Consider the following 14359-nt stretch of genomic DNA (forward strand, 5'->3'; position numbering starts at 1 on the left):
ATATTTCAGGAAAATTGAAGTTGCTGGAGGAATGTTGGTGAGACCAGCTCTGCCCATGGTTCTTTGTTGTGCTTTATTTGTTTTATTTCCGAAGGGTCGTCATGGCAGTGGTCTGTTTACATCTCTGTGTTTTAGATAAACTGCTCTGTTCCTTGTCCTGATAAGAATCGCATCCAAGTTACTGCCTTTCTTTGGAACTGGGCGGGTCTCCTGGTTAAACCCTAACTGCCCACGTTGAGTGACAGTGGCCTGTGCCGCGCCTTTTGTAGGCTTTGGCTCTGTGTTCTCTGTCCCTGTGCTTTGCTTCGCACACCTGCCACACACAGGGGTGCTGGGGGTTTTGCACGGGATGCCAAAGCACAGCCCTTGACCAGTGCGACGTGGTTAAGGGGAAGAGGATTCTGCTGCTTGGTGAGCTTGCTGCTGGTCAGAACGTACCTGTAGGCGAAGCTCGCCTCCTCCCCAGTTACGAGGGTTATTCCACTGTGGATTAGTCATGCCTTTTATCCTGAAATTGATGAATGAGTCTACTCAGCTGCCCAGTGTGGGAGGCAGCGTTTCTGTCTCCAGCGGGTGTGCCAGTCCCTGTAAGTGTCTGCTGGTAAAAGGGCTGAGACTCCAGTCCCGGTCTGAAGCAAAGCATAACCAAACAGTGGGAGCAAGCTGCATTAGAAGGAGCTGTACTATGCCTCACTGCCCAGGAAGAAGAGAACTCATTGTGGGGGCCGGCAGGTGGCGTAGTGGTTGAGGGTGCTGGACACCCACATGACTGACAGTGGTTCGAGTCCCGGACCGGGTGGCTTGCTTCCTCTCTCTCTCTCTCTCTCTCTCCCCTTCTGTGGTTAAATTAAATATAAATAAATAAAGTCAAATAAAATAATTCTTTAAAAAAAAAAAAAGAGGGACCAACAGTTAGTGTAATGTCGCTGGACTCCCGTGGAGTCGACCGCTGTTTGAGTCCTGGACCCTGTGGCTTAAACTCACACTGGGCGCGTGTGCGTGCGTGCCCAAGATCCCGAGAGGAGAGAGGAGGAGAGGGATTGAGGTGTGGCCATCCCCCCTGGGGAGTGATTTCTCTCTTTCTGTCTGTCTCTCTCTGTCTGGCGAGCGTATGTTCCCTATAGCAAAAACCTCCCCCCCAAAAAAAAGAGAAAGAGAGAGAGAGAAAGAACTCAGATTACTTATCTGTAGTCTTGTTTCCACTGTAGTTTCAGCCTGTGGTCATTTCCTTTTTGAGAAGTAAACATTGCTCATACGTTGTCTGGGTCTAAGAAGGAGGAGAGGTTTTTTTATCTTCGTCAATCTTATCATTCTTAACCAGAAACCTAACTAGTCTGTTACCTTGGTAAAATTAGTAAGAGATACTGCAATAATTGTTTTGTTTGATTTAATTCTTTTCAGCCATAAATGTTTTTACTATAACTTCTTGCCTCTCCCCCCAGTAGCATGTCCTCTGTAATGACTCGAAGATTAGATTTCTGGTATAGACCAGGTAGGAGCTGGCTCTCCGTGGGGCAGGGAGAGGCAAGGAGGCCTTTGGGTCTGGGACGTGAGGTGTGATAGGTAGGGCAAAGGGCTTCCTTGTTGAGCTCACCACTCCACCTGTTTATTTTCCCCTACCTGTTTCCCATTCCTCTTGGGCTCCGGCCCTCTGCGTGCGGTGGGAAGCCTTCTGCCTCTCTCAGCCAGTCCGGCACTGCCGTGCCTAACCAGTCTTCAGGATTTTAGTTTTTGTGTGATTTGTGTGTGGTGGTGTGCATACCAAGTGTGCAAGTATGCAGAATGCCTGTGTGTGTTGAGATGTGGCAGCCTGGATGTGGGAAGGCAGTGTAGACAGATAGTCAGGTCTTGAACTGATGAGTGTTGATTCAGCACCTGCAGGGTTGTCAGCCTGCGATCTTGTGCTAATAGAGAAGTTAATCGACTTGAGTTAGATTTATGGAGACCACACTTCGGAGGAGAAATGGACATTGGCCTTGCAGGTAAACTAGTGTGTCCTGGCTGAAACCACTTGGACTCGACACTAATGTTGAGTTGGCCCCTGGAGACAAATTCTGTGTAGAGCCCCTCTTACGGTTCCTCTAATCCTTTCCTCTGGATACTAAATTTGTATAACTTTTGAGTCTGAGAAGTCACAAAGGGCATGAGATTAGGATCCTAGTAGGCATTGTGGCTAGCGTGGATACATGGCCAGGGACGAGCGTTTTGGGGATTAGGCAGGGTCACTAGGTCCCCTTTGCTCCCTGGAAGGCCCTCTCTACATGTACCTTGTTTCCAGGAGGCAGGAGCATGAGTGGGAGGTGCAAATGGTGGGAGTGAGTTGGGGGTATTCACGGCTCACTTGATGTGATGCCTGGCTGGCTTCTAGAACAGGGGTGACAGCATTACAGATTTCAGGAGACCTAGGGGAGAGAAATTGTCCTCCCGAAAGAGGGAACTAAATTGCTGTGGAATCCAGAATCTTCTGAAACTGTACTTTGACCTCCATTGCTGTCTGGTCATACAGTGAAATTCCTGTGCGTCAACTACTATTGCATGGAATAATTTGATGGATATGTAAAAAGTTAGAAATAAAGGCTACTGGGACCAGCAATTAGCATAATGGCTATGTCGCTGGACTCCTACGTAGTCAACCATGGTTCGAGTCCTGGACCCGGTGGCTTAAACTCACGCGGGGTGTGTGTGTGTGTGTGTGCGTCCCCAAGATCCCGAGAAGAGAATGGAGGAGAAGGAATTGCGGCATGGCCATCCCCCCTAGGGGGTGATTTCTCGCTTTCTGTCACTCTGTCTCTCTCTGTCTTTCTGGTGAGCACACGTGCCCTGTAGCAAAAACTTCCCCGAAAAAAGAAAGAAAGAAAGTCTACTTATTCTCTTTAAAAAATATTTTGCTTGTTTGTAACTGTCTTAAAACCTTGTTTTAGAGAATTGAGATCATTGTACTTACAGTATGTGTGGGGTACAGCGTGGCTTTTGGTGCTTGGATACAGGATAATTTGTAGTCATCACCTCTAATATTTGTCATTACTTTGTGTTGGAAGCATTTAAAATCCTCTCTTTTATTGAGTCATTGGAAAAGTCGTGTTGTATTTTTTTATGTTTTTTTTTTTAATGCAAAAATGCATCATGACTTTTCAAATGACCCAATAGCTATCTTGAAATATATAATCAATAATTGTTCATTATAATTGCCCTAGTGTGACATATGGAGCACTGAAACTTATTCTCCTTAACTTATTTAATTTTTCATTTCCCAACATTTCCTTATCTATCCTCCATACTAACCATTAACAACCTCTAATAGCACTATTCTCTCTTTGATGAGGCCAAAATTTTTTTTTTTTTTTGGAGAGATTTTTGCTATAGGGCGCATGCGCTCGCCAGACAGACAGAGACATAGAGACAGAAAGCGAGAAATCACCCCCCAGGGGGGATGGTCACGCTGCAATCCCTTCTCCTCCATTCTCCTCTTGGGATCTTGGGCACGCATGCACACACGCCCGGCGTGAGTTTTAAGCCACCGGGTCCAGGACGCGAAGCGCAGTCAACTACGTGGGAGTCCAGCGACATAGCCATTACGCTAACTGCTGGTTCCCGAGGCCAAATTTTTTAACTTCTATATATGAGAGAAAGGTGGTATTTTCTTTCTGTGCCTCATTTATTTCATTGAATGTAATGTGCTCCAGACTTATCCATGATATCTTGAACGACAGGATTTCATTCTTTTTAACAAATGAATAGTATTCCATTGTATATATACACACATTTTCTTTACCTGTTCATCTGTTGATGGACACTTGGGTTGATTCTATACTTTAGCTTTTATGTGAGTTTTTGTTTTTATTTTTGTTTGTTTGTTTTTGGTTTGGTTTTGCTTTATTTTTGCTATAGGGTGCATGTGCTCATCAGAGAGAAAGAGAAAGAGAAAGTGAAAAATCAGCCCTCCCCCGGGGGGAATGACCATCCTGCAATTTTTTTTTTTTTTTTAGGGGTTTTTGCTATAGGGCACGTACGCTTGCCAGGAACAGAGAGAGACAGAGAGAGAAAAAGTGAGAAATCATTCTCCCAGGGGGGATGGCCACGCCGCAATCCCTTCTCCTCCATTCGCCTCTCGGGATCTTGGGCACACACGCACACGCGCCTGGCGTGAGTTTAAGCCACCGGGTCCGGAACTCAAACCTCAGTCGACTATATGGGAGTCCAGTGACATAGCCATTATGCTAACTGCTGGTCCCCATCCTGCAATTTCTTATCCTCCAGTCTCCTTTTGGGATTTTGGACACGCATGACATAGACCCAACGTGATTCTCAAGCCACCAGGTGATTGAACTGCAATGCTGGCCGTGTGGGATCCCATGTCGTAACCTGTAGCTGTTGTGACAGAGCTGCAGTAAACACTAGAGTGCAATTTCTTCTTTAACGTACCGATTACCTTTCCTTTGGATATATACCCCATCGTGGGATTACTGGATCATATGGCAGTTCTGTTTTTAGCTTTTGAGACACCTCCATTCTGTTTTCTGTAATGGCCGTATTAATTTAAATTCCCACCAACTGCCTATGAGAGTTCCTCTTCTCCTCATCCTGACCAGCATTTGTTACTCTTATCTTTTCCGAAATAGTCATTCCATCTGGAGTGAGATGATATTTCAGTATGGCTTTGATTTGCATGATGATTAGTGATACTGAGCATTTTGTTCATATATTGCTTATTCTTTTTATCATACAACTCAGTGGACCATAAAGGTAAAATTTTCAACAAGATACTAGCAAACCCAATCTGAAAACATACCTAGAAAATGATATCCCAGGGATATGAGCAAAGATGGTTCAACATACGTAAAACAGTAAATGTAACACACCACAATGACAGAAAGAAAGAAAAATCATATGATCATATCTATAGATGTAGAAAAAGCATGTGATAAAATACAGTATCGCTTCATGGTCAAGACTTAGCAAAATTCGGGTAGAAGGGACATTTCTTAACATGATAAAAGCCACATGTGACAGACTTACTGTGAGCATCATGCTGAATGGGGAAGAGCTAGAAACTGTCTCATTGAAAACTAGAACAAGACAAGGTTGCTCTCTCTTACCACTCCCTTTTAACATGGTGCTGGAAGTCCTATCCAGTTCAGTCAAAAGTGGGCAAGATAAAAGCCATTGAAATAGGAAGAGAAGATGCTATGATTACATACAGAGGAACTCCCAAGGATTCCATGAAAAGACTCCTAGAAATGATAAATGAATTCAGTAAAGTTGCAGGATACAAGGTCAGTCTACAAAAATCTACAGCTTATTGATACAGCAATAATGAATAGTCTGGGACTGAATTGAAGAAAGCAATTCCATCTACAATAACCTCAAAACCAGTAAGATTTCTAGGAATAAATCTAGCCAAAAAAAGTAAAAGACCTTTGCAAAGAAAACTATGAAACCCTGAAAAAAAGAAATTGCATATGATACTAAAAAAAAAAAAAAAGTAAGGACATCCTTTGCTCTTGGATCAGAAGAATGAATATAACCAAAATGTCAGTCCTACCCAAATTAATTTACATATTCAATGCAATTCTGATCCAATTACTTGAGACATTCTTCACAGAAATAGATAAAACAATTATAAACTCTGTCTGGAATCAAAAAAGACCTCATGTTGCCAAGGCAATACTGTTTTAAAATGATAAACTAGGAGGTATGTCACTGCCTGACTTAAAAGTATACTACAAAGCAATGGTAATTAAAACAGCATGGCACAAAAATAGGTACATAAACCAATGAAACAGAGTAGAGAATCCAGAAATAATCCCAAATCACACAGCTAACTGATCTTTAGTAAAGGGTATAAGACAATGCAGTGGGGAAAAGAAAGTCTCTTTGGCAAATGAGGTTGGAAGAATTGGATTTCTACCTGCAGAAAACCCCTATCTTTTACCATTAACTAGAATAAAACTCAGAATGGATCAAAGACAAATATAAAGCTTCTGACTATAAAATTACTGGTAGAAAATGTAGGGGAAACTTTTGAAGACATTGGAGTAAGCAAAGGTTTCTTAAATAAAATATCTAAAGCATAGGCAATGGTCCGTGTGCGTGCGTGCCCAAGATCCTGAGAGGAGAATGGAGGAGAAGGGATTGCGGCAGGGCCATCCCCCCCGGGGGATGATTTATCGCTTTTTGACTCTCTGTCTCTCTCTGTCTTTCTGGTGAGCACACGCGCCCTATAGCAAAAACCTCTCCAAAAAAAAAAAAAAAGAAACAGTAAAATCCTATTTTTCAACTCAAATTGATGAGTATAGAAGATTTAATGTTGAGCAAAGTGAGCCAGACTTTAAAAGATATACATTGTATATCCCCACACGGTTCGTAATGAGTTTTTGCACTTTATAGAGTTTGAGGGATCTGAAGATGCAATGAGAGGTTCGGTGTATATGCCAGTGACGATAAGAGGGGAAAGTAGTTGGTAGAGAGTGGGGTGGTGGATGAGGGTTGGTAAAAAAAAAAAAAAAAAAAAAAAAATAATAGGGAACTAGCAGTTAGCGTAATGGCTATGTCGCTGGACTCCCATGTAGTCGACCGCGGTTCGTATCCTGGACCCGGTGGCTTAAAACTCATGCCGGGCGCGTGTGCGTGCGTGCCCAAGATCCCGAGAGGAGAATGGAGGAGAAGGGATTGCGGTGTGACCATCCCCCTGGGGGGTGATTTCTCGCTTTCTGTCTCTCTGTCTCTCTCTGTCTGGCGAGCGCACGCGCCCTATAGCGAAAACCTCTCCAAAAAAAAAAAAAAGATTATAAATAATAAACTTTTGTTTACAGGAGAAGAATCAAAACTTTTTTTGTTTGTCTGAATTAGTTCATAATAGTGTGTCCCTGTTAATTTATCTGTTCTCAAAAGTGCACTTTGCCTCAAAGAAAGAACCGACTAGTTTACAATCTTATGTGAAACTGTAGTTTATCATTAATAGATATCTGAAATACAGGTGATGACCTGTATTTTTTATACATGTGAAATTGAAACAAATTTATTTTGCCAATGTTTTCTGAATGAACTGAATAAAGTTTTCGTTGGAAAAAGCATACTAATTTATATGTAATGTTCCTGATTCTCGTGAAGCGAGGGCCATTGGTCTTTGGCCACATGTATAGTTAATAGCATGTTGGATCAGAACACAGGACTCCCGCCAGGTGTTTTATGCTCCGCATGGTTTCCGTTTTCTGTGTTCCTGCTTTGTAGACCAGGTCAACTGAGTAATTAGTACAGACTTTGAAGAGGATTAGTTTTCCAGGGTTTTTCTCTCTTCGCCAACGTCCACCTAAGAGTAAGTCAGTCGAACCTAGCCTTAGTGGCAGATACGGACCCAGTGGGGGTCACTAAGTTTGCACTTGATGATGGCGTGTGTCCACTGTCAGGGGACATCTTTCCTCCTGCAAAGGCAGCTATGCCTTTAAATGCCACTAAAGATATTCCTCTGTTAATTGATGTCATCAGCTGAACGAAAGAAAATTCTTTATCCTTAATACTCTTTGTCTTTCATTTATGGCAATTGTATGCATTATCTTTCCTTTTTTTTTTTGGAGAGGTTTTTGCTATAAGGCGCATGCGCTCGCCAGACAGAGAGACAGAGAGATAGAAAGCGAGAAATCACCCCCCAGGAGGGATGGTCACGCCGCAATCCCTTCTCCTCCATTCTCCTCTCGGGATCTTGGGCACGCACGCACACGCGCCCGGTGTGAGTTTTAAACCACTGGGTCCGGGACGCGAACTGCAGTCGACTACGTGGGAGTCCAGCGACATAGCCATTACGCTAATTGCTGGTTCCCTTATCTTTCCATTTTTAAAGGATTTTTTAAAATAAAGTTTAAGAAGCTTCTCCTACGTCACAAACAAAAACATGAAATTCTATTTCAGAGCATCCTTAAACTTTTTTTTTTTTTTTTCACATGAAGCAGAAGCAAAGAACTTGGAAAATTCTAGCCTAGTGTATTGTAAAGAGGCTCCTCCTTGCATTCTCTCTGGGCTGTAGTCGAAGAGCATTTTAGAATTTCTGTATTCATTTATTTATTTACTCATTCATTTATTCAACGCTCAGCCGCTGAGTGTTCGGATATGTGGGGCCTTAGCAATAAAATAGCACAGCTCTCAGGTGGAGAGACAGGTTATCAAATGAGTACACAAATACCCAAAACAGCTGCGAAGAAATGTTTGGGGGACTATTTCCTTTTCCTGTATGAATGAAGATTTTTTTTTTTTTCATTAGATTTTAAAGCTTCCCATTTATTGCTCTACGTCCATCTAGCTCTGGCACATTATGTGGGCAGAGGTTAGGCCTTTTATTGTTATTTTTTTTCTGAGAGGGTGTGTGCACTTGCTAGAGAGACAGAAAGCAAGAAATCACCCTCCAGGAGGGTGGTGGCCAGACCACTATCTCTGTTTCTCCATACTCCTTTTGGGATTTTGGACATGCATGCACATGTGCCCCGTATGAGTTTGTTTTGTTTTGTTTTGTTTGCCATAGGGCGCGTGCGCTCGCCAGAAAGACAGAGAGACAGAGAAACAGAAAGTGAGAAATCACCCCCCCCAGGAGGGATGGCCATACCGCAATCCCTTCTCCTCCATTCTCCTCTCGGGATCTTGGGCACGCACGCACACGCGCCTGGCATGAGTTTAAGCCGCCGGGTCTGGGACTCGAATTGCAGTCGACTACGTGGGAGTCCAGCGACATAGCCATTACGCTAACTGCTGGTCCTCTGGTGTGAGTTTCAAGCTGCTGGGTCTGTGCCTTGAACTGTGGTTGACTAAGTGGGAGTCCAGCAATGCAACCATTACGCCATCCCCATCTGCTAGCCCCCGGTTAGGGCTCTTTTTTTGGAGAGGTTTTTGTTATAGGGTGTATGCATGCACCAGAAAGTGAGAAGTCACCCCCCAGGAAGGATGGCCACGCTGCATTCCCTTCTCCATTCTCTTCTAGGGATCTTGGGCATGCACACACACGTGCCTGGCATAAGTGTAAGCCACTGGGTCCGGGACTCGAACCGCAGTTGACTACATGGGAGTCCAGCAACATAGCCATTGCACCAACTGCTGGTCCCTAGGGCCAACACAGGTGGTGAATTACTGATCCCTTTGTTCGTTCTACATGCCCTTGTTTCCCTCAGTTGACACCGAGCCCTGTTCGCTCCTTCAGGAAACAGGTTTTTTGAATCTCTGTTGTCCCTTTTGCCTCTCACAGAAAGAGCGGGATTTGGAATTGGCTGCTAGGATTGGCCAGTCGTTGTTGAAGAAGAACAAGACCCTAACCGAGAGGAACGAACTGCTGGAGGAGCAAGTGGAACACATCAGGGAGGAGGTGAGGAACTGGGGGCAGAGACATCAGAGGGCCCCTCGCAGACCTGGGAGCTGGGGCATGGCGGAAGGAGAGGGTCTGCAACGGCGTTCCCATTGGAAAGGCCCTCAAGGGGTTGCCCAACGCCCGAGCCCCAAACTGCCTGTTCTGAGAGGCTCCTGGAGACCACAGGCTGGCTTCCTGTGGCCCCTTCGGGTTCCTGTGCATCCTCCCTCTCCCCAGCAGTGTGGATGGGATCACAGGGCAGGATAGTCCTCGCTTGGATGCTGGACTCATAGCCCTGTCACGGGCAAGCTGGGTGTGGGGCCAGCCGCAGTCCCCACTCTCCGAGAGTCCAGACTCCAGCCGTGTGGCCGAGACACGCCCTACTTGGTAAAGGTGCACACGGGCCACTATGGCAGTGGGCAGGGGCTTGCTGAGTCAGGAAGTGTGTGGACCAGTGTAGGCACAGGGAGCCCTGAGAGGAGACAGAGTGGCGAGTCACATTCATCCTCCCAAGATCGTGTGTGTGTGTGTGTGTGTGTGTGTGTGTGTGTGTGTGTGTGCATGTGTGAAACGAAACAAAACCTGGCCTATTGTTTTCATGAGAGAAACCCTGTTAATTTCCTCATTCAGATCTTGGCTGTTATCAGCCATGAGCGAGGAGGAGCTCCAGATGAAGGTCTGTCGCAAGGGGGCCTGCATTTAGGAGGAATGACACGGGTTTTCTGGAATAGTGTGGTGTGGGCCCAGGCCGTAGAGTGAAACCGCGTTGCTAGGACAAGGTTAGAAGGCAGGCCTTCCTTGGTAGCTGCTGTTCTGTCTCCCTCACTGTTCTTTCCCCCCAGGGTGGAAAGGCTTTGAATGTGAAAGCTACAACCTGGTCCCCTTTGTCACATCATTTAATTAGGCGTTAAAGCGAATCCCTTTATTTTATTTATTTATTTATTTTTGGAGAGATTTTTGCTATAGGGCGCGTGCACCCACCAGACAGAGAGAAAGAGACAGAGAGACAGAAAGCGAGAAATCACCCCCCAAGGGGGATGGTCACGCCACAATCCCTTCTCTTCCATTCTCCTCTCGGGATCTTGGGCACGCACGCACATGCGCCCGGCGTGAGTTTGAGCCACCGAGTCCGGGACTCGAACCGCGGTCAACTATGTGGGAGTCCAGCGACATAACCATTACACTAACTGCAGGTCCCACTTTATTCACGTGAAATTGGCTTCTCCATGGAAGGCAGACTATTATACGTCTGCTGTGTCGTGAAGGGAAGTTGGAATAAACCATAGAGCCCAAGTCACGTTAGAAACAGAGAATTAAAACACAATTGCAGTTATCAAGGACACATTCACCCGTCCCAGATGGTGAGGGGACAAACGACAGATTTCATGGCATGCATTTGTTTATTTTAAAACCTGGAGTGTAAACCCATGTGGCAGAACCGTCTTACAGGAGTTAGTTCTGACATGAGTTTCTGCTGGTTGCCTCCTTTCTCCCTGTGTCTGACATTCTTATCGTCCCTGTCTCTGTGGTCACAGTACGGAGCAAGGTCTAGCTGGCTTGGCCGGGAGCCCAGAGAAGGTGCATGATCACAGGGTGGGGCTGTGGTTGTCCAGGTGTGAGTGGGAGTGGACGGGCTGTCTGACGGCCCACCCAGCGCTGGCATCTCCACCTTGCCGTCCATCCTGAGGAGGGATTTGGTTCTCACAGAAGTGAATGGCTGCTTCTCTCATTTGATAACGCGATCCATTTCTGTGGCTGTTTGCCCAGCTGGTCATTTGGCCATGAGCGGTCTCATGCCCCCACAACCATCATTCTAGCATATTCTAGTCCCCTCCCCTTTTCTGTATCAAAGTAAAAATTGTGGATAGAGGCAGGGAGTTTTCAGCCAAAGGAATTGATTGTGTATTTTCTTTTATTTATTTTCTAATCATCAGAGGACAATGTGCACTTGCCAGAGAGAGAGATGGGGGTTCGGGGGGGGGAGCACCTCCAAAGAGGTATGGTCCTTCCACAATTCCTTCTCCGTCTTTCCATCCTGTTGGAATTTGGGGCACACACACATATGGGCATGGTGTGTTCAGTCTGCCAGGGCTGGGATATGAACTGCAGTCGGCCATGGGATCTGGTTTCCTTAACCACTATACTATAGGGCTGGCCCGTGGTTTTCTTTTCTTTTCTTTTCTTTTTGAGAGGTTTTGCTATAGGGCACATGCACTCACCAGACAGACAGACAGAGACAGAGAGACAGAAAGCGAGAAATCACCCCTTAGGGGGGATGGCCATGCTGCAATCCATTCTTCTCTCTGGATCTTGGGCACGCACACACACGCGCCCGGTGTGAGTTTAAGCCACCAGATCTGGGACTCGAACCATAGTCGGCTACATAGGAGTTCAGCAACATAGCCATTACACTAACTGCTGGTCCCGGTCCGTGGTTTTCTTAAACGGGGTCAGATTCAACCCTTTGCAACCCTGTACCACAAAATTGGTTAAACGCTCTCACTTCCGTGGGGGATTTCACACATGTTGTCATTAAGCACTGAGTGTGAGGAGGGACACAAGCACCTTTGGGGGAGCCACTCACAGGCCCGCCTCTGTTTGGCAGGTGTCTCAGCTCCGCCATGAGCTGTCCATGAAGGATGAGCTGCTTCAGTTCTATACCAGCGCCGCGGAGGAGAGCGAGCCTGAGTCCGTTTGCTCAACACCGTAAGTCACCAGAGAGCTGCCTCCGTCTCGGGATGCCAGGGCCATGGGTTGGAGTCACTGACGTCCTTAGAGTCACCTACGTAGGGTCACCTTCACCGAGAGTAATATGAAGTCCCCTTTCTGCAGAACAAGCATCTCTGAGCGCCTCGAACAGAGTGATGGTTCAGTTTCAGTAGGACCTCAGAGGGCTTTGGGGTTTCCTCGTATTGGTTCCTACTACGTCTTTGCCAGTTGAGTTGATTCGCCCTGGCAGGCTGATGGGCAGTGGAGCAAGCTCTCCTCTTAGGGGAGGTACAGAGTTCTGAAGCCAGACGTGCCGCGGTGGGTCCTTGGGACAGAAGGTATGGGGATTTTGCTGCGTGGCATCAGCACCCTGTGCTGGGAGCATGAACTCTGGAGCCCAGTGGCCTGGCTTCAGGTCTCATCTCTGTGACTTACTAGCTGTGTGATCTCGGCCTGATTACATAACCTCTCTGTGCTCGTTTCTTTCATTTGTACAATAGAGAAACGAATAGTCCTTAGGTCATGGGTTACAGGCATGAATTGAGTTAATACATATTGAGTGCATACCGTACCTCTTGGCACATAGAGGTGCGCTATAAATGAAAAAAAAAAAAAAAAAAACAAACCTCCCAAGCATTCCAGAATTGGGTAGGCTTTCATTAGCGTGGATTCCCCCAGATTCTGAGGTGAGGTGGACAGAATTCTGCAGTGTGGACAGAAGGCTGGAATATGGGTCCAGAGTGGCCATGAGCCTGTGTGTCAGAGGTGCCGTTTTCCCGGTGTGGGAAGGTCTGCCAGGGTGTTGCCGCACCAGCAAGCCTCAAGCACCTCCTTTGACACAGCCCTTCTCTGTAACCCCACGAGGTGCCCCGGCGTTGGGAGGAAGGGCTCCCTCCCAGGCGTGAACACTCCTTCTCCCCCAGGTTGAAGAGGAACGAGTCGTCCTCCTCAGTCCAGAATTACTTTCATTTGGATTCGCTTCAGAAGAAGCTGAAGGACCTTGAAGAGGAGAACGTTGTACTTCGATCCGAGGTGAAGTGCACCTGCTGCTCCCATCCGCACTGGAAGGGTGGTGGCTCTGTTTGTTTACCTGGTGACAATAGCCCCGGTGTCCCTGTCATTCTCAGAGGAGATAGCCTGGAGGAACTACCCAAATCTTAGTTCATAGCCCTCCTGCCCTGAGCTAAGCGGGTCTGCCTTGCTTGGTGCTGGGTGGGCCCTGCCTCCCGGGCTAGGCACACACACCTGGCCAGTTCCACAGCGTGTGGCCAGGGGAGACTTGCAAAGCCCTGCCCCTCCTCAGGGAGGGCAAGCCTGCTAGAGTGGGGTCCTTCCATGGTGATCTGATTAGGACCCCGGGAGAAGTGGGTGGAGGCTCGGTGTAGAACCTGCTGTTCATTTGCTCAGATCAGGGATGCTCTAGGGAAATAGTGTGTAAAAACTTGGAGAAATACTTCTTAAATAATTAAGAAGATGGTGCTGATGCAACTTGGGAACGTGTTTCCCATGGGCGAGGCATTATGCCAGGTACCTTGCTTGCAGTTTTATTTTTTAGCTGAGTACTCGGGTTCTCATGTACAGTGAGAAAACCAGCCTGGGAGGTGTTCTGACAATCCAAGGTCATGCTACTAGGGAATGACAAAGGATTGACAGGTCTCTGGGACTCGAGGCCCCACATTTCCGCCTTCACCCACTGTCCCTCTAGGAATGGATGCTGCAGATTTAGTACTGGGTGTCTCAGTTAGCAGTGAGCTTATGCTGTCTAGCTGGGGGCGTGGTAGGGCCCTGTTTACAGGCCCGTGGCCGGTGTGGGCTGTGTGTCCACCCTGTTGGCCCTGGGCCCACAGAGCCCCTCCAGGAGGGCAGACCTGCCACCTTGAACTCGCTCACACACGGGACAAAGCTTCCCAGCTGGGCTCGGCAGGATGTTCCTCTGAGTGTCCCACCCTCCGCGACTCCCCTTCTCTGCACCTTGTTACTTAATGGGAACTGTAAACCCATAGTGGCCACAAAAGTGCCTAGGTTTCCTCTGCCAGCCTGCCGCTGAGCTGGGGCCACAGCCGGGCACTCCCCATTCCGATCTAGCGCTGTCTCTTCCTGCACCTGCCCCAGGTCAGTGCTCCAGTCCTGGGCACCTGGCATCTCGGCCCTGCCAGTCTCCACCTAAAGCGAGGCTCTCTGATCCCCGAGGCAGATCCCCACTGCTGCCTCCATTCTTCGAAGTGTAGTGTCCCCCAGGGACAGAGACGCCTTCCCAACTGGGGCATTTAGAGCTTCAGATCTCACCTTTTCAGCCAGGAGCAATCCCCGGGTCTCTGACTATGT

The 14359-nt window shown here is 47.2% G+C and overlaps 1 protein-coding gene across 1 annotated transcript in view; it reads left to right on the forward strand.

The window, feature by feature from the left end:
• Nucleotides 1–14359, forward strand: part of TRAK1 (trafficking kinesin protein 1) — a gene marked incomplete in the record, with an annotated part of 158584 nt that overhangs the window by 102149 nt on the left and 42076 nt on the right. Inside the window, 3 exon segments of the mRNA XM_014590466.2 lie at nucleotides 9227–9343; nucleotides 11931–12031; nucleotides 12958–13066. Coding sequence (XP_014445952.1) covers nucleotides 9227–9343; nucleotides 11931–12031; nucleotides 12958–13066 — 327 coding nt within the window.

The sequence above is a fragment of the Tupaia chinensis genome, unplaced genomic scaffold (genome assembly GCF_000334495.1).
Source record: "Tupaia chinensis unplaced genomic scaffold, TupChi_1.0 Scaffold000451_2, whole genome shotgun sequence".
Classification (NCBI taxonomy): domain Eukaryota; kingdom Metazoa; phylum Chordata; class Mammalia; order Scandentia; family Tupaiidae; genus Tupaia; species Tupaia belangeri.